The 27,947-nt window shown below is 44.3% G+C and overlaps 1 protein-coding gene across 2 annotated transcripts in view; it reads left to right on the forward strand.

Annotated features, from left to right (window-relative positions):
- PDS5A (PDS5 cohesin associated factor A) overlaps window positions 1-27,947 on the forward strand; it is a 1,517,933-nt gene that overhangs the window by 137,485 nt on the left and 1,352,501 nt on the right. For both annotated transcript variants that reach the window (XM_086963962.1, XM_086963961.1), the window contains exon 6: window positions 14,418-14,544. In XM_086963962.1, coding sequence (XP_086820088.1) covers window positions 14,418-14,544 — 127 coding nt within the window. The remainder of the gene's footprint in view (window positions 1-14,417; window positions 14,545-27,947) is intronic.

The raw sequence follows: 27,947 nt of genomic DNA on the forward strand, positions 1-27,947 counted from the left end.
CATTGTATTTCTTGGGTTCTACAGAACATTACCATTGAGCAATTACTGAGCGATGACAAGGGATGTCAAACTGCACAAGTTAATACTCCGTTTGACCACATGGCTTATTTTTGGGAATATTTCAGATGTATCTGTTAATGGCTTTTACATCAATTCATTATGTTTAACGAAGGGTTGGGAGCAGTAGGTGACAAAGATGTATTGAGAGGTATTGTTATATAGCCCCCTGTTTTTCAAGTTCAGTGAAAAAGTACCTATGTTTCCTGGTACATCCCAGATATTGTTTCAGTCCACGTTAAGTGCTCAAAAGCCTTGGCTAGTTTGGCAGCTCTTATACTGTTCTACACAACGGCTTTGTCTTTGAAAGAGCCTAGAAACTAAAATTCTTTATAAATCATGGCTCAATCCACTATCACACTTACTAATCAATACCAGGCCCATAAACATAGTGTATGAGGTGAATGGATACTATATGTTGTATAACTTTTAGCAATAAACTATCTACAATAAACAAGACCAGCTTGTCATTTTAAAAAGTTTATTTAAACATATTTAAGAAAACTTAGGTTTGGAACTTTATTAAGCAAACATTAGAAAAAGTCATATAAGTTTTATTCAGCATTTTATAAAGAGAGCTTATTTCAAGAAAACATTATTAATTAGCAGAAATAAGTGAAAAGGAAGAGCATTTCCAAATAACTATCTCACTGACTCTACCCTCATCGCCTGAAAACAAAGTCTTAAAAGTTACATTTCTTACGTGTAATCATCGGGCAGCAGAACACGTCCTTCTGGAATCAAGAGCGTAAGCCAAAAGTTTGCAGCTAACGCCTATTCTTATACTCTAAAAAAGCTGAGCTAACTATTTTTCACATTCCAACAGCTGAATTCTGGCTCTCCATTGGCTGAATCACCTCACGCCACAGTAAACTGTGACATCTTCCATCACGAGACCAGGCTTTACACAAAGTCATTGTCCATGCACAGAATCCTGGCAACAGTTCCATAGTCCGCTACAATTTGTAGCAAAAATGTTCAAGCAATATGAAATCTTGTCACGTCTCTTCCTTTTAGCCTTGAGCCAGACCGTTCTAAACTTTCGTGGCACATCCAAACCCACTCCACAGAGTTGTCTTTAGCAGTTCATTTTTTGAAGCTTTCAAAATAAAAGTTTGTAGGCTTGTCATCTTTTTTTTTTTCAAAATAACTTTCTCCTGTGGCTTAGCATCAGTAGGCCTCTTTTAGAAGGCGTCAATTTTCTGCGCCACTTTTTGCTTGCGACCCACTTTCAGCCTGCGTCACTTTTTCAGAAAACTATTATTTAAACAAACACAAAAGAATAATTAATTCAAGTAAAGCAAACCCTTCTGTACCACCCAGCCCCTGCTAATTATTAATTAACCCACTAATAAAAGACATTTAGCAAAAGCAAACAAATAAAGCAACACATATAATAACTACCATTCTTCATGTAATCCAGCTTTATGTTTCTGAAAGAGTAAAAAGATGATTAAATAATACACAGACAGACAAACACAACATAGGACATACATGTAAGCACATATAAAAGCACATGCCATGAATGATCAGCTGCATATTAATAGTGACAAAGACAATAGGACAGACATAACAAACAGGACAATATTAATAATGTGTTACAAAGACAGACTTGCAAATGCACATAAGCACATATAATTAGTTTCCCGCGTGTTCATGTGTGGTGCAAACTTAATCTAGGTTGAATTAATAAAACAAATCATGCAAACTCTCATTAATATGTTAATTCAAATTATGAGGGTATGACATCACGAGCTAGAATAAAATATTTTCTAAAGCTCGCTCTATCAACTCCCTCATCTGGTGATTTCAAAATCACCAAACAACACCCCAAAAGTTTTAATACAAATTTTTTTTATCTATTGAACATGTTTCAGGCTTACTCTGGATTAGTATTTAAGCTCTAATTTCATCTATCTCATAATTAGTATTGAGTCTTACATCTTACTAATTCTGTATCTTTTACCCTTTCCTTATTCAGCTAAGTTGAATCCTTTCCACCTTTGAATCCCCAACCCCCAATGAATTTAGGGAACTAAGTTTTAAATTGCATAACTACATTTTGAATTGCACCAACAAAACAAATATCAATCTGAGTATTATAAAATAAAACAAAAAACAAAAAGTAAATTTTTGAAAATTTTTGAAAAATTAGTACAAAGTATATACCCCCTCCTTTTTTTTTTTTTTTTTTTTTTTCAAAGTTCTAAACATGTTTTCTTCGACCTTGCGTCTTACATAAAAGTGTTTCCAGCTAACACAATTTCTTCAACCTTGTGTCACTCTAACAAGATTTCTTCAGCCTTATGCCAAAAATAAACCTCAACTTAAAGAAAACTAACACAATTTCTTCAGCCTTATGCCAAAAATAAACCTTAACTTAAAGAAAACTAAACTTAGTCATTGTCACCATTTTGACTGCTACTGCACTCCTCAACTATTGGAGTGATAGTTATGTAGGCCCATTCTGGAGACTTGTATTTTACATTTGGTCTCAATAGTCTTTTGCTTTTCCTGGCAATCATTTCAATTTTCTCTTCAGTTTGCTCTTTTTTGTCTGTATCACTCTTCTGACTTGACACTTCATATTTGAACTTTAAATCTTTAGGCCAGACATCACCTTTAGGCCAGACATCACCTTTTCTCAAGAGTTTCTTCTCAGGCTTGCTTTCTTTACATTCAGCTTTCCAAGCCTTTTTTCCGAATTTTCTTATCTTAGATTCTTCATCACTCCCATCTGTAACATTTTCTGAGACTTTAAATATGTACCAAGGAACTTCTTTACTCGGCAGCTTCACTCCGTTAGAAACATCATCCTTACAGCTGGTACTTGGTAATTCTTCCTCTTCTTCAGGGATCACCATTAGCTTCCCAGTTTCAGGATTCTTGTTCCCGCACACAGAGCTACTCTTCTGCTTTTCAATACTCTCCTGGACTTGATTATCTTCTTGCTCAGAATTTTCTGCTTCTGAATCTTCTCTTTCTGCTTGACATCCATCTAGCAGATTTTCATCATTTTCTGAATCTAGAATTACAATCTCTAGATCTTCTTCATTCAATGTTTCATTCACATTGACATCATCATCCAGATGTCGACCACCTTGTCGATCTTCAAGATCTGGATTTTCTTCAGGAATTTCTTTTTCAGAGTCTGAATCAGTTGTAGTGTCTTCACTGTCTTCATCAGTGTTATCACGTTCAGATACACAAAGGGTATTACTGATATGCATCCATCCAGTATCTGTTGTCACCTGACTTGCTTTCTGCCACCTGGGTACTAGACAGTTTCTCCTCCTTTGAGCCTTTGTTCTGACTAAGTCTCTTGGCAATAGATCATGAGCCTGCTCATTTTCCACATCTGTTCCCAACTGATGGAATACAGAAACTGTATCATTCTTTCTTGTTGGAAGAGCTTCGACCCATTTTGAAAATAAACAAATGATGACTAGGACATATCTCAGTTTGTTATGTTGGGGCACTTCCAAAAGATCTATTTGAATTTTTGCAAATGAACCACCCTCCCGGCCTATGGTTCCCAAATTCTCAAATGTCTTTTGATCTGAAATGTTTTTCTGGCATGTGTTTTTCTGACATGTTAGACTTGTTTCCCTGAACAGTTGAATCATTGTGTCTCTTGCTAAATGACGTGGACCATGGTACATCTGTGCCATGTCAGTAATCATGCAATTGGGCATAATAGGTCTGTCATCTCTGTAAAACCAAATTTCATCCTCTCGCTGACTGCAACCTTCTTTGAGCCATGTGTTTTTCTCCTCAACATGTGCCTCATCTTGTAATTGTTTTAACTCTTGCCATGTCTGAATTGCAAAGATTAGTATGAGGATGCTTGAAACATGTTCATTGAATTTTTCCCCTTTCATTGCAACCCTCTCTTGAGCACTAAATTTAACAATAGTACTTGTGTGCTCATTACCTTTTGAGACATGATCATTTTTCTCTCCAGCACATTTTATCTCTGCTATTTGATCTAGAAGCTCAGATTCTTTGTTGAAGTCTGGCATGCCCTGAACAGGAGCTTCACACAAACTCTTTTTAAATTGCTCAAAGGCTTCAAGTTTAATTTCTGTCAGGACAATTGGGTCTTTTATATCTGCTTTTGTCAGTCTCCGCAATTGTTTTGCAAACACTGAGAAAGCACTAATCCATTGGCAACAGTAACCAACCATGACTAGGAGCATTCTTACCTGTTTTTGTGACTTTGGGGATTCCATTGCCTGAATCATTTTAATTCTCTCAATAGTTACCTGACTGAGAATTCTCTCTTTCTCTTGGAACCTGAAAGCAAAAATTATTCGACTCTCTGGGTGCATTTGGACCCAATACCACTCAGTATCATGTGGTATCTGATAAAGGATCTCTACTAGTTTAGGCACAATATCATGTGGTATCTGATAAAGGATCTCTACTAGTTTAGGCACAATAGGACAACAAGGGATAACTATCTCGTTAACCTTTCTCAGGTCCTGTACTATTCTGTGCATTTCATCTGGCTTTCTAATTCCCATATCTGGTGAATTACAAAGACTGTTCTCAATCTTTTAGGACACCCTGCTTAAAGAATGTTTCAATAACAGGAATTGTTTCTGGCTTCATCTTGTACTGTGGAACATTAAGAAATAAGTTTCCCTGCTTTTTTGCAATTTTAATTGGATCAGGTCTGTTTTCCTTGACTCCACTGAATCCTGTGTCTGTATTGTATTTCTGCTCATTAACATAATTTGGAAATGGCGGCGAAGGTATCTCATTCTGCTGAATCACCACCTGTCGCTGAATTTGTAGCTGTTCATTCAGTAACTGTTGCTGCTGATTTATCTCATTCTGCATCTGTGAATTTTTACACTCTCCTACAAAAGCTAAAGTCGCTTTTTCCTTCTCTTTTTTCTTTGTCCATTTTGTTTTCCATTTATTCAGACTACCCCTTTTTCTCAAAGCCCAAATTAAATCTTTTATATGGGCAGAGGCAAACCTACCTATATTGTTCACGTCTTCCATGTCCTCATTATCCTGTAATCTTTTTAATCTGTCTGTACTGATTGTATTATCCAGTAATTTGTACTCACCAGGCTGTGTCAGGTCAATCAGGTCAACGTCAGAGTTTTCACTAGGTGAAACTAGAGTCATCACTCTCTCTTGCTGTGTTGGAATCATTATTAACTTATTTTCAGGTATATTAGAATAAAATTTTTCAGCAAACTTTTGAATTGAGACCGTTAAAGCTGTGGGACTATTTTCATCTTTTCCAAGCACTGGGGGAACAGGTTCAATTGTCACAGGAACTTTCACTGCTTCCATGTCTGATGTTAACTGCTCAATTAAATCACCTGTAGAACTTACATGATCAGGAATATTAATTTCAGAGGTACTAGGCATCCCATCATACCTACCTGTTGTGACACCTTGAGAAAGGGTCTGGACTGGGACTCTATTAATTTGGACTGGGACTCTTGGCGACACATTAATCTGCTCTGGGCTTTTGCTTGAATTTCTATCTTGATCTGTATTTACAACATCATTTTTACAATGATCAATAAATTCCACTCTGACATATTTATTATTTATTTTTGCTGATTTGGGAATTATTAATTTGCTCTCACATGTAGCAACAACCCTTTTAACCTTATTGAATATATTTTCCATTTTCTGATAGCAGAAAAACATTTTCTTCGTCTTTGAATAATTTTGATCCATGTTTTAATATACTTACCTTTATTAAAATTAATTTAAATGATTACAAAAAAAATAATTTAGTTCACTTAATTGTCCTAATAGCGTTTACTGATCAATTAATTAATTTATTTAACAAAGTCAGGTGAAGTAAAATTTTATAACCTGATCAATTTAATATAACTCCTAATTTACCTGTATCTTTATTTTTAATAAACCTGGAAAGGAAAACCTAAATTTGCAAAAACAATAACAACGCAAAATATTTATTTATTTACAACAATAAAAATAATCACATGTGTTTTAATTGTACTTATTTTTCACTTACACACCTTCTGCAACATATACCTGTAAAAAAATAATCCTAAACACTTTTTCTAAAGTATAATGCTGTTAATACTATAATTTTATTTGCAATTTAAAACAACTATTTTTATCTAATTTATATTAATTAAATAATTAATATCCTTATTTTAATCACCTTTGGTACTAATATCCTAATTAAGGTCTTTATTCCTGTATTATTTACTAATTATCAATGATAAATATCAATTTTTTTTTTTTAATTTAAAGAATTAAAGCTTTGAGCATTAACAGCGTGGGAAAATCACTTCTGGAAAATGTAAACAATGTGTTTGTGTATCTTGACGAATCACCATGTGGCTACACAGCACTCAGCCAATGGGAGTGCCTATTGTCTCTTCCAATCTAATCACGGCCTTTCTATGACACTGTAGTGTCATCAACCACTCAGGACAAAGCTAGCCCTTCACCCTCCAATCAGGACACAACATGTGACTACACACGTCACTACCAATTCCTTCATGACACTGCACTGCAGTGGCTCGCCTCACAAAGCCCCTCAAAACCTCCTCCGCCGTCCCTTTTAAAAACCCAAAGCGTGTCACCACACACGCTCGCTCCACCAACTAAAGCGTGTCAATTTTTTAATCACTCGCGCTCACGCAGCGCGATTACAGCACCTCGCCGGAGCCTAATTGATTAGCTTCAAACACGAAGCCTCGCCCAATAGGAGCGCGGCTCTGCCGTGACGCGACGCGCTGGCGTCCAATAGGAACGCGGCTCCTGCCGTGACGCGACGCGCCAGCGTCCAATAGGGGCACAGCTTTGACAATGACGCGACGCGTCGGCTTCCAATGGGAGCGCGGCTGACCAACAATGCACGCAAGAGAACTTTTAATGATTACTAGCGCAACAGCTGACACGCTGCCAACTATTTTAAAAGATCAAGAACTAAGTTAGATATTACCAAGCCTCTCCTAATGAGATCGCGGCTCCCCTGATCTTGCACAACACACGGAGCTTCGCCCAATCAGAGCGCGGCTCCGTGTGTGACGCGACGGCCCCTGGACAAATGAGAGCGCGGCGGCTGACGTAAACAGCCGCTGCAGACCGCTCTCCTCTCCTTTCCACTCGCTCCTAGCGGCCCCCACCTCCTACACAATGTGCAGTTGTAATGAAAGAAATAGCCATATCGGGGACACTTTAAAATTAGAATTTATAACGGGGACATTTATTTTTTGTAAACAACTTGATAGGCAGCATGCGTTATCTTGAAGCTCCAGCCAATTACAGCGCATCTAGGAAGGAAACCAAAACGGGGCCATTTGAGCGCGCAACACTCGTCACACGCATCAGCTGTGACACGCCTCCAGTCCAGTCATTTAAATAAATGTAAACACAGAGCGAGCAGTAAAGCTGATAATCTGGCTACTGAAACAAGCACTTAGTGCACATAAGTCAGCTGTAATATGACATGTAATCAAGCAAGCCAGTACTTTCTAAAAATAGCGCGATCTATGAGCAGAACAGGGGAACATCTGCAAAAGCCAGGAATCACTTAAATATTTATCGCACTTCAGCCAATAAGAGCACTGCTTTGCTCCAGGCACATCAACCAATCAGAGCGCGGCAGGCTCTGACGTATGCAGCAGGCTGCAGCTGCAAAGTCTCCTCACACGCTTTCACTCCTCCAAACAGCCCCTCCCTTACAATTTTCGATCGGGGGACTTTTAAATGAATTTAAACAGCATACAATATTTCTAAATGTATTTAAGTGGCGCAAATCACTATATATCACCCTAAAACAGCGTTTTCCTTACTCTAAGGCTAAAAAAAAAACGTTTCCAATCAATTTATAAAAACGCAATTAATAACATTTAAAACACACCATTTGTCTGCTTCTCTAACAAAGAGATAGTTTTAAACATTCATTCAAGTATCCCTAGTGTGGAATAGACGACGCTATTCTCACAGAATAGTCTCATTCACTAGTAAGGCAATTCTTACCCTACCCTTCAGTTTTACAAATCATTCACACCCTTTCAAACAAAGAAAACCCTGTTCACACACACACGAATTCTTGGCAGGACTTGAACCAACCACAGAAAACGTCAGGCGTTGATAAGAATAGACGACGCTTATTTCCTTCCTCAGGACTCTAACCTTGGAAGAGAAATCAACGCTTATTTTTCCTCCTAGGACTCTAACCTTGGAAGAGAAAACAACCCTTACCCTTCACACAAGCTTGGATATATCTACTACTCTCTTCACAGAAAGCTTTAAAACAGGCTCACCAGGTCTCTCTGCTTAATGCTACAATTTCATAGACAATCCTCACTACACATTCAACCATGCAATCTAAGGTCCCTAAACTTGTGTTGTACGCCCACAACACGTGATATATGCTATACCACAATTTTGAAACAGACAAATGCACTGTGTAACTCTTCTAGTCACACTACCTTGCTGGCCAGCAATTTAACCAGGAATCTTTCACACTACTGGAAAAATTCCTTAGACTACATATAACAACCTAACAGAATCAAAAACTTAACATATGTTAAACATCAATCCTATGTCTATACCAACATATATGTAACATGCATGTCAAAAACAACATATAAACCGTCTGAATGCTACCAATTGAAAGAGCCTAGAAACTAAAATTCTTTATAAATCATGGCTCAATCCACTATCACACTTACTAATCAATACCAGGCCCATAAACATAGTGTATGAGGTGAATGGATACTATATGTTGTATAACTTTTAGCAATAAACTATCTACAATAAACAAGACCAGCTTGTCATTTTAAAAAGTTTATTTAAACATATTTAAGAAAACTTAGGTTTGGAACTTTATTAAGCAAACATTAGAAAAAGTCATATAAGTTTTATTCAGCATTTTATAAAGAGAGCTTATTTCAAGAAAACATTATTAATTAGCAGAAATAAGTGAAAAGGAAGAGCATTTCCAAATAACTATCTCACTGACTCTACCCTCATCGCCTGAAAACAAAGTCTTAAAAGTTACATTTCTTACGTGTAATCATCGGGCAGCAGAACACGTCCTTCTGGAATCAAGAGCGTAAGCCAAAAGTTTGCAGCTAACGCCTATTCTTATACTCTAAAAAAGCTGAGCTAACTATTTTTCACATTCCAACAGCTGAATTCTGGCTCTCCATTGGCTGAATCACCTCACGCCACAGTAAACTGTGACATCTTCCATCACGAGACCAGGCTTTACACAAAGTCATTGTCCATGCACAGAATCCTGGCAACAGTTCCATAGTCCGCTACAATTTGTAGCAAAAATGTTCAAGCAATATGAAATCTTGTCACGTCTCTTCCTTTTAGCCTTGAGCCAGACCGTTCTAAACTTTCGTGGCACATCCAAACCCACTCCACAGAGTTGTCTTTAGCAGTTCATTTTTTGAAGCTTTCAAAATAAAAGTTTGTAGGCTTGTCATCTTTTTTTTTTTCAAAATAACTTTCTCCTGTGGCTTAGCATCAGTAGGCCTCTTTTAGAAGGCGTCAATTTTCTGCGCCACTTTTTGCTTGCGACCCACTTTCAGCCTGCGTCACTTTTTCAGAAAACTATTATTTAAACAAACACAAAAGAATAATTAATTCAAGTAAAGCAAACCCTTCTGTACCACCCAGCCCCTGCTAATTATTAATTAACCCACTAATAAAAGACATTTAGCAAAAGCAAACAAATAAAGCAACACATATAATAACTACCATTCTTCATGTAATCCAGCTTTATGTTTCTGAAAGAGTAAAAAGATGATTAAATAATACACAGACAGACAAACACAACATAGGACATACATGTAAGCACATATAAAAGCACATGCCATGAATGATCAGCTGCATATTAATAGTGACAAAGACAATAGGACAGACATAACAACAGGACAATATTAATAATGTGTTACAAAGACAGACTTGCAAATGCACATAAGCACATATAATTAGTTTCCCGCGTGTTCATGTGTGGTGCAAACTTAATCTAGGTTGAATTAATAAAACAAATCATGCAAACTCTCATTAATATGTTAATTCAAATTATGAGGGTATGACATCACGAGCTAGAATAAAATATTTTCTAAAGCTCGCTCTATCATCTTCATTTGTTATTTAAAGGGGTGGGGGCATATACGTAGCTCCATGAATCCCACCTTACTTGTCCGGGGTGGGCGTGGAGAGGGAGGGGGTGTTCCCGAAAAGGTTTTCATTTCTTCTAGAATTTTGGTCTAGAAAGATTTGCTAGTCTGGCAATTCTACCAAAAATGGTCAGAGGCAGCTGAGAGACTGCAGCCCACCCCTCCACCACTTTTCGGGTGAAAGAGTTGCATATTAGTGAAATACATATACAAATAAACAAGACTTTGTAGTGTGTATCCTACCCTCTTTATAAGTTAGTTGATTTATTAATCCATGAAGCTTCTGTAATCTTTATTGCAAGGTCTTCCATCCATTGTTCAATATAAGGGCATCAGTGCATATGGACTACCTTAGTTAATTTATCATACAGATTTGATGTGGTGCCTTTCGTGCCTGCTGCAGAAATATGTATTTCCGAATGGTGTAGGACCCTTGGTTGCTGCTAGTTTCGTTAACTAGTGTTTTAATAGCGGGTAAAGGAAGCTTTCTTGCTCGCCAATACTGAAATCCAATTTACAGGTTCTGGGTGATTTGATTTGGTCATTCTTAATGATATCTGTCAGAGAAGGTTATTACTTTGTGAAGGGTGGGCTATTTTCACCTTGATAAACAAACCCTGGTTAAGTCTCCACAGAAGATTAAGTGATAACGTTCTGTGCCCCTTGTAGGTATGGCACAATCCGCAAGTTGCAAGTGATTCGCTGAGAAATGTCTGTGGAGGTCAAGCAGTACAATTATCAACCATGTTTAAGTAAATAAAATATAGTGGAAATCACAAACCATGTACACATATGGAGAAATATTAAATGAGCAAAAAGCCACAAAAATAATACAAATCTGAAAAGGGGAATCTGACAAACAAAAGCCACAGTTAAAAAGTAAAGCTTCGGTCTGAATTACTAGCTCACAGTTAATGGAGACCTATTTTCAATTTTAGTTAACCATGATGGAGCTGAAGGAGATAATCACAAGTCTGGTTACGCCAGTTGAAGTGTTTACCTTTTTAGTCTTTTTTCAGAAGTCTGAGCCCTCCAGGGGTCCATGGTCCAAATCTGAAGCCTATGAGGTAGTCTCAAAGTTCTCAAACTCTCACTGAAGCTGTTGGCTACAAGCAGGGCAAAGCAGAATTTTTTTTTATTCACCAATGCTTGGTCCAGGGTATTTTTTACCTTTTAAACATAGTCGTTCTATTGGTTCTCAAGCTGAGTAAGGTTGATAGCTGTAGCTGGGACAGGACTGCAGAAGGGGCGGATCCCTTCTGTTTGAGTTCCAATCAAGAGGCAAAATGTAGTTGTGAGGGCTTCAAAATTTATGTTTTTGTGTCTCATTCTGCTGACTGTTTTTAGTTGTCCCTCCTTCGCGATAACGTCCGTCCCAGCGATCTGATATTTCTCTGCAGATTCTCTTACAAAGGTGCCTCCTACTGGTTGGTGTCACTCTTGGGTAGCTCCAATTTGGATCCCCAGAAGGACCGCTACTACATCCTCTGCTGTGGAGTTTTGTTTTGTTTGTGTATTCAAAATTGGGAAAGACCATCGATGTTTTATTTTGCCTGCCCTAATATTTTCAGTGCAAAGTCGAAATTGCTGCTTGGGCAACTGAGCTGCTGTTGCTAAATCTTGAAATGTGACGCCTTCAAAGCTTCGAAAGGTTGTTTTTCACTGTTGCTGCCCTAAGAATTTTCTCTTTCGTTTTGAAGCTGTCGAATTTTGCCACCTTGCCTGTCCTCTCCTGCAGGATGCCCACCATCGGCCACAAAAGGCGAGCCATTTCGACAAGGGTCACTTGGTAGCCATAGCGCAGCAGTGAGCACAAAAGACCCATCGTCAAGGTCTCGACGTCAGTCATCACATCCTTCGTGCAGGCCTTTCACATTGAGGTTATCCCATCTAAAGTGAATTTCCAAATCTTCACGTTTCAAGATTGCTATATGAGCCTGGTGTTGAAGTTCATTTAAAATAGCTTCTTTGGTGGTGCTTGTCTCCTCAAGCTTCTCCATTTTCTCTTCCACCTCAAGAACTCTTGTACTATATCAGTGCTTAGTGTCTTAATTTTAGCTCCCAGTTTTGATTTCTGGTTCTGGAGGCTTTTAGGTACGTCCGATTTTATTTCACTTAATTTAAATTTGAAACCTGCCAGGCTGGACATTCAGGTTTTCCTTCATAAGTGCGGTTCTGCTGGTTTTTGCTGTGCAGCCTCGTCTCTCTGCACTCTGAAATTTCAGTGGCGGCCACACGCCCAGATTTTGTCAGTGGTAAATTAGGGCATCATTCCTCTCCGGAGACAGTGAGGCCCCTTTTGAAAGTCTGAAGGCACAAGGCTATTGTAATGAATAGGCTGAATCTTCTCGTCTTATTTCTGCTAAGCTCTGATTCTTAAGGAGAACCCCCACAACTCCACAGGACGAACATTTAAAGTCATGGAAAGGGGCTACCCTTGACTGGAACATTTGTTGCTTTAAGCAGGAAGCCCCCCATCTTCACTAATGCTTCACCATATACCAATACTGAGTTTCTGTTTTCTCTTGTGCTAGATCTTACCAAACAATATCCATAAGAATAACTTCAGTGTTATTTCAATGTGGGTCTAATGAGCCGACTCAGCCATTGGACTCGTGGTTCTGCATAATGAAATTTTCATTGATGGTCATAAACCCTTTAATAACTCTGTGCTACTTGCGTAGATCAGAACACGTTTCCGTATGTAGTTATCGTCTATGAATGTGAACAAATGGTGCTAGTGTCCACATGTCCACCAGGGGAGCAGCAGCAAGCACCCTTCAGGGACCTATCCGAGATGACATTTCTTTTTTGCATGTAGTCTTTACTTTTGAAAAACATCACTATCAAGACTGCATTGCAGCATCTTAGATTACAAAAAAAGGTTGAAAATGTAAAGCTTTTTTTTTTTCAAAACATATTTTATTGGCATTCAAGATAATACATACTGGAAACATCTGGCACAGTGAGACAGATGATAATCTTATCCCAAGGTTGTAAATGTCACAAGGTGTGTCAACAAATCTGGCTGTACTGCTACGAATGCTCTGAATCTAAACTTATAACAATATGTATTCAAATACCTCACACCCATCCACAAACCCCATATATCTTCATTAGAAAATGTCTAACTTAAAGGACAAAATGTAGCCTAACAGACATCTGTTAAAAGCTGTCGAATGCACCCAGTCCCTTTTAAAATTACAGAGGTTTAACCGACCATGATGCACTGTACTGGCAGTTGCCTCTCTGGGACAGCTCTTTCATTTAAAAAGAAAAAGCTTAACCTTACCTACCAGTCAGATGGGCAGGCAGTCAGTTTATTAAGATTCCTAATGTGCAGAACTAGGACTACAAGTAAGTAACCATTTCTTCTGTGTCGTAGGATCTGCTCATTGATAGACATAAATGCTTGTATAAAGCAGCAAACTAATTGAAATTATAGGGGCGGATCGGCAGCAGGAGAAAGATGCTTAGGATAAGACTACCTGGTAACAGATGTCTGCACAGATCTACCTGAGAGCTCAAGGCAAATCAATGCTGCCTTCTGCCTGTAATATTCTCTGTTGTACCGAGATTAACGGGTAATTTGTGGCATATAGAGGATACCCTTCTCTTTTAATCTTATTGCACAAGCGCCATCTTGCAGGAGTTTCGTAGAAGCCCAGGGCTTCATTCAAAGAAGTTACAGCTCCTTAAAATTTCTTCCTCAGACCTTTAAAGGCAATCGCCTCTGCAATTCCCAGATTTGTGTACCTATTGCAACTTGTCAGGCTTTACATGAAGAAGGGCTCTTTCAGAATGCAAGTATTCAGGATGGCACCATAGCCATATCACATTTAATACTGATTTTAAGTTTGGCTATTTGGGAATGCCTATACCAAGAACTAAACTAGCCTAATTTGTTATGGGCTGTAATTTGTTTTCATCCTTTAGCTCTCATGAAGCTTCACAGATGGATTCCTTATTTCATTGGCCTCAACATGTTTTTCTGAGATTTGATCTAGTGATTAAGTTCTGTGCAGTGTGGTTTCCTGAAACATGGAATGTAACTGTGTACCCACTCTGCACTGAGTGACTGCTTACATTTGCCTGTACATTTGTGAGATCAAAAGCATGTGATAATAAAATGCATTGTTTCTGAAGCCACAAAAGGATCACCATATCAATCTGAATTTATTTTCCACTTTTCTTTGTACATAGCAACAGTCACAACCAAAAGGTACAGATGCATATGCTGGATCTGATGAGTTCAATCACTATGGAGGGTGATGGCGTAACACAGGAGTTACTGGACGCAATTCTCATTAATCTTATCCCTGCTCACAAGGTCTGTTTGTTTGGTGTATTAGTGTGACAATGATGTCATTCGAGAATGTGTTGATGTTGATTGCAGCCGTTGATGCCTTTTATTGGTTTTCAGTGAGCACCTAAGTTGGAAACTGTTAATTCTGTAGAGTGAGCATATTCTGTATTCACAATATATGCATTTTTTAGCCATCTAGATGTTTTGTCTGACAATAGCTTTCTGTCCTTCCCAATCATGAAGCCTGAGCCTCCCTGGAAACGTAATATTTGTTTATGTAATCTAATGAGCCCTCCCTTTGACCCAGCACAAATCTTCTTTACTACTCCTATTTTTACAGACTAAAGTGTTAAGAATGGTTTTTAACTGTTCTTGCAAAGGTCATTACAGACTTCCATATCAAGCTACTGCTTCTCCAGTTTTGTTTCCCAAACCCCTCCACCCCAATATGAAAAAGCGGTCTGTCATAACAGTATGGCAATACTTTCTTCACCAAACCTTCAGGAAGTTTTGTTAATAGAATATAGACTAACAGTAAACGAGACCAAGCCTTTTGTCAGCAAGACACACAATGTATACAACATGGCTGGTTACACGTTTTACCATGTGGTTCAGGCAAGACCATAGATGCATCTAAGTTAAGCTTTAACCCCCCCCACCCCCCCTCTCCCCCTCACAAACCACAGGTAGAATTTCACTGTTGGTGCTCAATCCCAGCCTTAGCAACTTTGACTTAAGCAGCAATCAAACTCTTGGCAACTCATGTGAATCCTGGTTTTGGTTCTTTAATCTTTGATATCAACGCCCCTCTGGTTAAACGGAGTCTGAGTCTGTCCAGGGCTTTTTAGTCATCTACCCAGTTGTGAGTCAAGTCTTGCTATGATAGTTCTGGTTCTCTGAGCTCTTATTTCTCCATAGGAGATATTTATTCAGCTACCTCACTTAATATGGAAAGGAACTTTCACCTCTTTCCACAACTACTTAGCTACAGACTGGTTTGTGAGAAGTCATGAGGAGTTGCCTTTTCTGTAAGCTTTTTTAGCACTGTTTTTTCTACCATGCAGTGCCTTCCTTTTCATAACTGTTTCTGCCTAAACTGTCTCTTCTAGCTGTAATGCCCCCTGAGTTAAGGAAGTTTTACATCCCATTGATATTGGGCACACTTTGCAAATGTCACACTAGGAGATATGAATTATTTTTTTATTTTAACAGCTCTCCGCTCGTTAATGTGCTTAGGGCGTCTTCAGTAATAAACAGACATGTGGGCATCCTCGTCTGTTTTACCCTTTTTAAAGGGTTACCACAGATCCCTCACCTCATGAGTACCTCTTCCATTCTTCAAACTTGTTCAGTAGACTTATACCCAGCAACGGCTCCCCACATGTGGCACCAGCCCCAACACTCATCAGATGTGGTGTAACTTGTATATATTAGGCATGAACCCGCATGTGTCAGTTCCTGTTATGCACCCATTTAGTGGAATCCCAAACATTGCTTTACAGCAACTAGATTAAAAGTCTTCTCCAAGAACTTAGCGCAAGATGATGTCCCTTTCGGTTTCCCTCTACAACTGTACATGATGCCTAGGATCGGGACATGGCATCACCGCCAAGTGATGGACTCTTCCGTGATGTTGGAAGAACCCTGTAGTGCCTAAAAAGTAGAGACCATGGTTCCCTTATCCTTTTGGCTGACCCCTCCTTCCCCCCTCACACACACACACACACAGGGCAAGGATTAGCAATGCTGAAGGGTGGAACAAACCTCTGGTCTGCTCCCCAATGGGAAGGTTTACGAAAAACAATGGCCCTTGACACAAAAATAGAAGATTATAATAATTATAGGCCGCAATGTGCGCTATAATAGCAAAAAAGTCCAGCCGGACTTGCAGATTTATTCAATAATTCAGTAACCAATTTAAAGGGAACAATAAAACAGTGGGACACAGTCCTGTATCCACAACGCTTACACAAACTTTGAAACAATACAAACATATATAATGTATCAGGCATGTAAACAAAATTGGAGCAAGAAAGGAAAACTCTATAATACGCTTGCTTCACATATGTGGGGAACAAAACATATTATGCACATAATAGTGAACTAGTGTTAAGCCCACATATCATGTCGACGGCGTTTCGATCCATTCACGGATAGTGGATCATCATCAGGACTACCATTGTCTGCCTGATTAAAAGCCTGCAAAAACGTGGACAAGGGGAACATATAACAATGAATTAGACTTCTGTGTATCACTTAAAATATTTCTAGAGTTTTTGCAGGCTTTTAATCAGGCTGACAATGGTACTCCTGATGATGATCCACTATCCGTGAATGGATCGAAACGCCGTCGACATGATATGTGGGCTTAACACTAGTTCACTATTATGTGCATAATATGTTTTGTTCCCCACATATGTGAAGCAAGCGTATTACAGAGTTTTCCTTTCTTGCTCCAATTTTGTTTACATGCCTGATACATTATATATGTTTGTATTGTTTCTAAGTTTGTGTAAGCGTTGTGGATACAGGACTGTGTCCCACTGTTTTATTGTTCCCTTTAAATTGGTTACTGAATTATTGAATAAATCTGCAAGTCCGGCTGGACTTTTTTGCTATTATAGCGCACATTGCGGCCTATAATTATTATAATCTTCTATTTTTGTGTCAAGGGCCATTGTTTTTCGTAAAATTGATACCCCAGATCCTTGCCTACCTAGCAGGTTCCCTTGTTGTTTATAGTACCCCAATGGGAAGGTGGCATTCTTTTTTTTTTTTTTTTTTTTTTTTTGGAAAACCTTTATTTATAGAAAAAAGTACACCGCTATTCAGCCATACATCCCGGAGGCCAGGCAGCATTAAGGTAGCAGGCAGACTCATGTACAAAACAATGCGCAGAAGCAGTCAGGTTTAATTTTCAATTACGAACAACTTGGAAGGAAAAAACCCAAAAAGAATATGAGGGCCCCGAAAGGCCACCAGAGAACGAAGTGCCTAGGCACGAAAGAAAGTAGGAGAGAGAGAGAGAGAAGAGAAAGACTTGGCCGAGGACAGTACATAAGTAGTAATGGGGCACAGCGGGAGGGGGCCGGGGCCGCACATCCAACATAGCTCAGAATATCAATTGCGACACAAAGGTATGGGGGGGGTATCGTTCCAGGATGTTCTGTCTGGAATAACGGGAAGGGTTGCAATCTATGGGGAGGAATGGACCTCCAAATCCGGCTCAAGCGGGGGTTCGCATAAATCGCCCCGATACGAATTCCAGGCACCCCATACTGATCTCCACATTTTGGGCTTGCCCCTGGCCACATACACCGCTTTCTCCCGCAGCATGCACCAATCCATGTTGTTCTCCCAGAGGCTAAGGGAAGGGGGAGCGGGCGCACCCCACTTCTGGGCAATGTCCCTCTTGGCCACCATGTTGCCTAAGGTGACCCATCGGGTCTGGGCCACACTGTAGTCATTCGGACACCACACATTTAGGAGGCAGCGTCGAGCCTCGGCCGGCAGGGCCACTCCAGTCACCTCCTCCATCACCTCATGCACTCGCTTCCAGAACCGGGCCACACCAGGACACTCCCAGAGGATGTGTAGGAAGGTAGCAAGCATACCACAACCCCGCCGACACAGGCCATCCGTGGAAAGCCCCATGTGGATGAGCCTGGGGCCAGTGACATACACTCTATGCAGAATTTTCAACTGGACCAGACGCAACCGCGCCGATATGGCCACCTCCCTGGGGGAGGAGGCCGCTGACTGCCATTCCTCGTCGTCCATTTCTATGCCATCATTCACCCAGTGCATCCGCAGTCGTTCAAGCAAGTCCACCCTCACGTTGATCAGTTTTTTGTAGGTCAGGGAAATGGCGCTGTCCGGCATATGGCCGTCCAGTACCCGATCCTCCAGGGGCGAGGACTCAGGGATAGCACCACCATCAGAGACGTGGGGGGAGAGGGCATGGCTAAGCTGGGCGTGTCGGAAGTATTCCGTCGACGCCAGCTGGTACTCGAGTTGCAGCGAGGCAAACGACTTGATCCTTCCCCGCGCTACCATGTCACCAACTTTAGATATTCCGATGGTGTCCCACCGGTCAAAACCTTTGGTCTTCCACAGTTTCCCCAGCGCATCTGAGTCATACAGGGGAGTGGCCAGAGTGATCTTATCTTTCCAGCCAAGGGTGTCCGTGACTGCACGCCATACGTGTACCATCGTTCTGGTGGGGCCTGTCAGCCTACGATCCAACGACCTGGAGTAAAGAGCTCTATAGTAGTTACCGTCGTTAACTAGCCACCGATCCATAGCGTAGCCCGGGCTTACCGCTGGGCCATAGAGGCCATGGTTAACCGCCGCAAGCTGGGACGCCCAATAATAACGCCGCATATCCGGTAGTGCGATACCACCGTCATAGCAGGGAATAGTCAATTTGAGCAGTGATATTCTCGGCCGCCCATCCCACAGCAGTGCCCGCTGCAGGGATTCGATCTCGCCAAAGTACTTGGTCGGGACCGGGTCCTGTGAATTCTGCAAAGCGTATAGGAAGCGGGGCAACGCCATCATCTTAAACAGCGCGGCCCTGCCCATCAAAGAGATAGGCAGTTTCTTCCAAATCTCGACATCCCTCCGTAAGCGCTCGAGCGGTGGCAGAAGATTGCGTGAGTATCGGGCTCGGGGGTCGCGCGACACGTAGATGCCCAAGTACCGGAAGCCCTGTTGGGCCACCTGAATCGAGCACCCACGGGGGAGGCGCGGAGTATCCCCACACAACGTGTACAGTGAGGATTTAGACCAGTTGATCACCAGTCCCGAGAACGACCCAAAGGTACCCAGCAGGTCAAAAACCACGATGAGCGAGCGACAAGGAGAGGTAAAGTAAAGGAGGATGTCGTCCGCGTAAAGCGACACTCGGTCCTCGAAACCAGGCGACCACGTGATCCCTGAAACATCAGGGTGGGTTCTAAGCTTCGCCGCCAGGGGCTCCAGCGCTAGTGCAAACAAGAGCGGCGAAAGCGGGCAGCCCTGTCTGGTGCCTCTGTGCAGTGCAAAGGAGGCCGAAAGTCTACCGTTAACAGCCACATTAGCCAGCGGTGCAGAATATAACAGTCGGACCCATCCAATGTAGGATGGCCCGAAGCCCAGCTTGGCTAGAACTGCCCACAAATAATTCCACTCTAGGGAATCGAAGGCCATAGTAGCGTCAAGTGAAGCCAGGACCGCCGGGTCGCGAAGCAAGTGAGCGCGTGCCAGAACTGCGTGAAGTCTCCTTAAATTAAGCGCCGTGTTCCGGTGTGGTATGAACCCGGACTGGTCCGGATGTACCAGATCTGTGATCACGCCCACCAGCCGGTTGGCCAGCAGTTTCGCTAAGATCTTGGGTTCGGCATTTAACAGTGAAATGGGCCTGTAGGACCGGGACAAATTCCGCGGCTTCCCTTCCTTGTGGATCACCACAATGGTGGCGAGTCTCTGGTCGGGGGGGAGTTCCCCCTGCTCGCGGGCCTCGAGGAACATTTTGCGCAACGGCGCGGCCAACGCGTCAGCCTTTAGCTTGTATAATTCAACCGGGATACCGTTAGGACCCGGCGCTTTGCCAGATCGCAACGAGCGAATCGCCAGGGCAACCTCGTCGTCAGTCAGGTCCCGATCCATGTCCTCACGGTCAAGATCAGATAGGCAGGGGAGGTCAATGTCTTCCAGATAGGAGGCCGAAGCGGACTCCGGGAGGGGAGTTGCGGAGGAATAAACCCCTTCAAAATATTCAGCGAAGGACCCGGCTATAGCCGCCGGGTCTGTCAAGGTTAAACCGTCCTCACCCACCAGTTCCGGGACCACCCGGGACGCCAATTCCCGCTTGTCCAACCAGGCCAAGAGCTTACCAGCTTTATCACCGGAATCATAAATTCTTCCCTGCTGTTCCCTGCTCAAGGCCTTCGCTGCGTCAGTGGCGGTGGCCCGGAGTTCGGATTGCTTAAGCGAGATGGCATGGACCAGGTCGGGTGACGGGCCCAGTTCCAGCTGGGTGTCCAAGTCTGCGAGGTCAGACTCCAGCCGCACCACGTCTTCATCGCGGCGGCGGCGTGCCTCCGCGATCAGAGAGAAGGCCTCGCCACGAAGAACAGTCTTAAAAGCCTCCCAGAGGGAGACGGCGGAGTCTACGGAGCCGGTATTCTCAGCAAAGTACCGGTCCATAGCATTGGTCAGGAGGGATCGGGTCTTCGGATCGCGAAAGTACCACGGGTTGATGGGGGCAACTCGCGAGGATGCAGGGACCTGGAAGTCAAACGAAATCCAGACCGGAGAGTGGTCCGAGATGCCTCGGGCCAGGAGGCGCGCGGTGGAAACAGACTGTGCCTGGGCCGCCGGGGCTAGGACGTAGTCCAGCCTAGAGAAGCTACCGTGAGCACCCGAGAGGAAGGAGTACTGTCGCTGAGTAGGGTGTAGTAAACGCCAACAATCAATCATCCCCATGGAGCATACAAAGTCAGGCATCCAAGACTGGGAAGGGCGAAGATCCCTGGGAGGAAAACGGTCCAGTTCCCCTGAGACAACCGAATTGAAGTCCCCACCCACCAGTAACAATCCCTCGGGAAGACCTAAGATGGCGCCAGCCAGGTCCCTGAATGTAGTCTCCTGCAGCCCCGGGGGTACATAAACCGAAACCAAAACTAGCGTGCGGCCCTCCCATCTACCCACCAGTGCCACGTATCTGCCTCTATCATCAGCCAGCACAGACTCCACCTCCAACGGAAGGGACGCGCGCACCATTATGCCCACCCCCCTGGAGCCCGAAGAGAACCCTGCGTGAGCCACCATTTTGTAACCCCGTCTATTCAAGGCCTTGCAAGCATGACCCACCAAGTGGGTCTCCTGTAGAAAAACTACATCCGGCGAGCATCGCTTAAGCATTTGTAACACAACACCCCTCTTGATACGGTCCCCCAACCCGTTTACATTCCAGCTCAGCAAATGAAGCAATTTACCCCCCATCGTCAAGGACGCTCCGCGTCCCCCTCCCCACCCCCCACATCAGTGCCCAGTGCAGCGAAATAACATACCAAAAGTTTCTCAGCCAGAATAAGAGACTAAACAAAGAGAGAATACAAAAACACACACCCCAACTACCCACCACCCTGCACCCCTGCATCAGACTAAAATCCACCCCAACTAGCAGTGTGCCTGTCGCCCCTTAACTAACCTACAGAAAGCCCACGAAGGAGAAAGGAGACATCCCATCCCCTCCCGTCATCCCCCATATCAATAACAGAATGAGTCAATTTAAGCAGCAATGTCAAAAGTCGAAGCACCTCACGGCTTCCCAGTTCTCGGAAGACAAGTAGCCAAGAAATCATTCCTGTGCAGCCGCGCCTCCGGTGGCTTCCTCCGTCCGGTCGGTCGATTCAGGCTGTTCCTGGGGTAGGGTGTCGAGCCAGTGTCCCGCTTCGTCAGGAAAGTCGAAGAAGAAAGTCCGGTGGTTTCGCTCAATGCGAAGCTTAGCAGGATAGAGCATAGAGTACCGCAGGCCCATCTCCCTGAGTCTCCGCTTCACCCCGGTGAAGCTCTGCCGCTGTTTCTGAACGGCCTGGGTGAAGTCCGGGAAAAAGTTCACTTCAGAGTTTTGGAAATGGAGAGGGCCCACGGTCCTCGAAGCCTGTAGGATTGCATCTCTATCCCTATAATTGAATAGCCTCGCAATGATGGGGCGCGGGGTTGCTCCCGATTTAGGCGGCCCACCAGGAATCCTGTGGGCCCTCTCTACCGAGAAGAACTTGCTCAGGCCCCCCGGTTGTAGGTTTTTCACCACCAGTTCTTCCACGAAGAGTTCAGTCGAGTCCTCCTCGGCCTGTTCCGGTACTCCGGTGATGCGAACATTTTGGCGCCGCGCGCGGCCTTCGAACTCATCCAGCCGACGCGCCAGCACGCCATTAGCCAGTTTCAAAGTGCGCACCTCCGACTGGATGTCCGATACATCCGTGATCAGGCTGGATGTCTTAAGGTCCAAAGATTTCACCCGGTCGTTAGTTTTCCCGAGGTCCGTCCTGATGAGATTCAGTTCAATTTTCAGCGAGTCGACCTTGCCGGACAGCTCCTCGCGAAGTGTGTGCACCTCCGTCCTCACCCCCGATATCGCGCCCATAACGTCCCTGAGCGTTATCTCGGAGTCGTCCGGCGACTCATCTCTCCTCGGGTCACTTGTGCGAACCACCTGCACCGGTGATCCCTTAGACTGGGAGAAGCGCTCGGGAATAGTGGATTGGGACTGGGACGGCTTTCTGTTGATCCGTTGAGTCTTACCCGCATCCGAGCCACCCTTGCCCGCCATGTTGGCAATCACGGGACAGGGGGGACACCAGGGGCGAAAGAGTCCAATGCACACCACAAGGATTTCAAGGTCCAGAATCAAGATCGCCCAGCAAGGCGATCGGAGCTCAGGTACACCCCTCGGGTCGGAGAAGCACTGGCAGGGAGGAACTCCGTAGGGGCACCGCTACAACCCGCCCTGGCACAAGCGGTGCGGGAGGAGCCTCCGGGAATCGTCGACACAACTTAGGCTAGGAGTGTCCAATTTTCAGTCCGAAAACGGGAGCCGCATCAGGCCCGGCTCAACTACCGATTCCCACCGTCGTGGGACAGGATGGAGAGCAGGATTAATTCGGAAGATCGGGAGGTCTTCGGAGCTCCGAGCTCACGCGGCCATCTTGGTTGGCAGCGAAGCTCCTCCTCGAAGGTGGCATTCTTAAGGGCTTAGTCACTCCTAAGGTGAGGTAGAGACTGGGGAGAACAATGTCTCCTGATCGTTATGGTCCTTCGTCAGTGCTGATCTCTCACTGACTGGACTCAGGCTAATGAAGCAGTCCAAAAGTTACATTTTATTATTGTACTGTTACTTTTAAACCTTTCCTAGTGCCCAGAGGTTTACCCGCTAGGATGAAATCTGATTTTAATACCTTGTCTACTATGGATTGAGCCTGTGACTTCATGGAGGATTATGACTCAAGCTGGTATTATCCCACTACACCTCAAAGCGACTGAGATGATACTCTCTAAACTTATCCATTTGTGGTCTCCATCACCACTGCCCAAAATAGGAAGTGTCTTAAATTTTGTGCTGAACACTTCCCTCTAAATAGTTTCCTTGGGGATACCTTCGGGTTCAACTAGTTTCTGGCCTTGCAGTCCGTGTTCCTGCTGATTGCGCTTCCGTAAAGCATACTATGGAAGGTGCGTGAGGATCAAGCCCAGTGGACTCTAATTGCCCCAGACTAGATGAGAAGAATCTGGTATGCCAATCTGTTGCCACTCAGTATTTGGCCAAGCCTCCTTCTCCCGTTAAGAGCAGATCTGCTCCTCCAGCAACATGGTCAGGTGCTCCACCCCAAACTACATATCTGATATACACTTCTAAAAGCAATTTTCTTACCATAGAATATTCCCCAGGTGTCAGACTAGATTCAGAAGTTCTATGGCAGTACCCTGGTGTGCTGGAAGGTGGCGTCTTTTTGCTCTGCGTCCGTGTTGTCTGTGTCGGTCCACCCCTCAAATAATGTGCGTGGTGCCTGTATAGGTGCCAGCCCCGCGCTGAATTCAGTTCTTTTCTATACATGGCAGAAAGTGCAGATCCATGAAGAGCTACTCTGTCGTTGGTTTGTTCTCGACGTTTTGATGACCCTTTTTCGAGAGATTGGTCATTCCTGGTCTGACAGGAAGTCCCCAAAGAAACCTGACCGTTCCATACCATGTGGTGCCTGTCGAATATCTGTGACGGACCCAGCTTAATTTGCCTCTGGTGCTTGGAGAGGGACCACGATTCTAAGTCCTGTGAGGACTGCGTTGCCATGCACGTGAAGGTGCATTGGGGGAACGTCAAGCTCCTCTCGGCACAACAACCTTAAGATGCTCAAGATCCCGGTCGTGCACAAGGTCCTGGGATGGCTCGTGGGGCCATACTTGACGCTTGTCTCATTCACAGTAGTCTGGCGAGTCACATCATAAAAAGAAATACAAGGAGTCGAAGAGATCTTAGATGTCGCCTCACCCCTCGAAGCCTTCTGACTAGGCGTTAGAGCTTTGGTACTTCAAGCTATGCGCTTTAGCATAGTCTGAGTCAGGGTCTGCTCTGCATTTTTCGGACTTTTCCAGAGTGTTCCTGCCCAACTGAAAGGTGTTTTTGAGGCCATTCACCTCATATTTGGGAGGCCTGGCCCCTCTGGAACACCTTTGGGTCCCACAGGCTTAGGAGGGGCCCCCACTGGATCCGCGCTGGCAGTTTTGCCATGTGCACGAGTCTGACCCCATGATTCCTGTGTTGTATCCGGAGTGGAGCCACCTGCGAGACAGAGACCTTTCTCTGCTCTTGCTCCAGTGCTGACTTCTGCCGACCCCCAAAGTCAGCGCCATCCCCATTGTCTTTCCCGACTCCGACACAGAGCCATATGGGCGTTGTACGAGGCCAGTTCCGGCGCCGCCTTGGACCATGGTATCTGGTCGAAGCCAGTGCCTTTTTTTTTTTTGACAAGCCTGGAGAGGGAGACATATGGTTGGGGTCTGAGGACCCTTATGGAATCCAGTTTCACCTTGACAATATTGAGGACAGCTGGTATGGGGTTAAACACCGCATTGGACACTGGCTTGATCTCTTCACGTACAGTGGCTATGGAGGAGAGTGCCTTATTCGACACTGTGATGTGTAGGGCGGTTGATGTCTTGGCTCTTCAGTTGTCCTCCATGGCAATCAAAGCAAATGTCAGCTGGGAGTTGCCACATTATAACCCTTACCTCGTCCCCTTTAATGAAGCCATTACTGATATCCTACTTGGGGCCTGCTCCAAGCCCTGGACAGGGGCTCCTGTGCTAAGACAATCATCTGCTACCATCGTTCCACTACTGGGGACCCCCCCCCCCCTCCTACCAGTTTCCTTACTCAGTACCCCACTCCAGAGAGCTTTGTGGTCTAAGCCTCCATCTCTAGGGTCAAACCTGGTGCATTCCCTACCACTCCACTGTATAGGGAATCCAAGAGGCTGGATACTTTTGGGAAGCGGGTGTTCTCTTCCACCAGCCTTGCTCTGCAGTCAGTAAATACCACATTCCTTTTGTGTCGATATTCCAATACGATCTGGAATTTGGTTGCTAAAGTGCTGCCCATGGTCTCAGATGTCCCAAGCCATACTCTCCCAAGCTATTGCTGACAGGAGAGACACAGCAAAGTTCACCATACGATGTCGACTGGACACAACTGACTCGCTGGGTAAAGCAATTTTACTGTGGGATCTCTTCGGTTCCACACCTGGTTGAGAACCACTATTTTTTCGGGGGATATCTAATTCTCACCGATGGACATGCCCTTTGATGGCTCATCTTTTTGAAGAATAGGCGGACTCAGCACTGGAACGCTTTAAGGATAGCAGAGCTACAGCTAGGTCTTTTGGGCTTCTCCATTGCCCCTTGTCAGCCACGGCCTGCTGTGGCCACAGATTGGCCTTCCCATTCACCACTGCCAAAAGACTTCCCAACCCTTTTGGCCGTGAACACGGGTCCCACAGACAATGTGGGACAAGAGCCAGTGGTCAGGTCTGTCAGTTCTCCCCCAAAAGCATCAGCAACCTCAATACCCCTTTAGTTTGCCCTCTGTCCATCAGCAGGGGCATCCAGTGGCAACAGGCTATGCCATCACTTAGACCTCTGGAGGTCAGTAACATCAGACCGCTTTACAAATTTTCTAAAGGGGCTGCTCCGCCTCCTTTTTGACCACCTCCAACCATGCCACTCACTTGTGACTGGCTCATGGGGTACCACCTCTCCTTGCTCCACCAGGATGTGCTGACTCTGGGCCAAAGAAGCCATCGCGAGAGTGCTGGCCTCAGATGTTTGTTGTGGTTGCTATTCCTACTTGCTGGTGCCAAAAAGGGATGTAGGCCTTCGTTCTATCCTAGACCTCTGTCTTAATCTCTTACCTGAAAAAGGAGAAATTCAAAATGCTCACAAAATTCCGGTCTGCTTTGGACCTACAAGAATGAATGGTAGCGTTGGACTTGCAGGACACACACAACTATATCCCTATCCTGCCTGCCCACAGGCGTGTCCTGCGGTTCAAGGTGGGTCATGAGCAGTTTAAATTTGACTTGCTCCCTTTCTGCCTCACCAGTGCCCCTCCGGTGTACACCAAGGTGATGGCAGTGGTTGCAGCTCATTTGCAAAGGTCAAGGGTTCCACTATTCTTCCGCTACATTGGCAATTGGCTGCTGAAGGCAGGCTCGCCACAGTCTCCCACCCCAGACTAAAACCTCCTGCACTTGCTCGGGTTCATCATTAACTTGCCGAAGTCACATCTGACTCACTTTGAGGCTCTCTTTCATTGCAGTTGTTCTGTACACAGTGCTGTTTTGGACCTATCCTCCCTATTGTAAAGTCCAGGATATTCAGGCTATGATACTGATGTTTCAGTCTCCATCCAGGATTTAGGTGAAGAGCCTCAAGGCCTACTGTATCCTACTTGTAACACATGCCAGTTGGCATATATGGGCTCTGCATTGGGACCTGAATTTCCAGTGGGTGCAGCATCATCGAATCTCTCCGACATGGTTAAGATCTCGAAGGGAGCTACAAAAAGATCTGCAGTGGTGGCTGGCTAACTCCGATTGGGCCAGTGGCTGACCCCTCCCCCTTTGCCAAACAGAGCTAACTAATGACAGACGTGACACTTCTGGGATTGGGCGGCCACTTTGGAGAGGTGAAGTACTCTTGTCTCTGGCTGAGCCTAGGCTTCACAACCTGATGGTACTTTAAACGATCTCCTTGGCATTGAAAGCCTTTCTTCCTTTGATCAAGGGAAGGCTGGTGCAAGTGTTCACGGACAGTACTATTGCCATGTGTTACTGCAACGAATGGCGCAGTAAAGTCATATTCCCTTGGCCAGAGGCTCTGAATTACTAAAGCTGGCTGGAACCCCAGGGCATTGCCCTGGTGGTTTAAAACCTGGCGGGCTCTCATTGGGCTGGACAAACAAAGCCAAAAATGCTTAGCGGATCACAAATTGCGTCACCATTCAGAAGTGGTTCAAGGTCTCATTCTGCAGTAGGAAGCGCCTTGGCTACATCTGTTTTCAACCACAGAGAACGCGCAATGTCGGCAGTTCTGCACGCTGGAGTTTCAATGTGGGATTCTTGCCTGGCTTGCCTGGAGACTCTTTCCATCTCAAATGGAGCTCCTGCCTCCTGTGCACCTTTTTGTCAATACTACTCCTGTTTAGAGTTCTCAAGAAGATCAGGAAAGACCAGGCCCAAGTTTTTTTTGTGGCTCTATATTGGGAATAGAGAGTCTGGTATCCCGGGCTATTAAAGCACTGGTCCCCTGATCAGGCTGCCTCTTTGAGAGGTTCTTCTGTCTCAGTAGTAGGAAGTAGGAAAGGGTCCTGCAACAGAACTTGCGCA

The sequence above is a fragment of the Lissotriton vulgaris genome, chromosome 3_2 (genome assembly GCF_964263255.1).
Source record: "Lissotriton vulgaris chromosome 3_2, aLisVul1.2, whole genome shotgun sequence".
NCBI lineage: Eukaryota > Metazoa > Chordata > Amphibia > Caudata > Salamandridae > Lissotriton > Lissotriton vulgaris.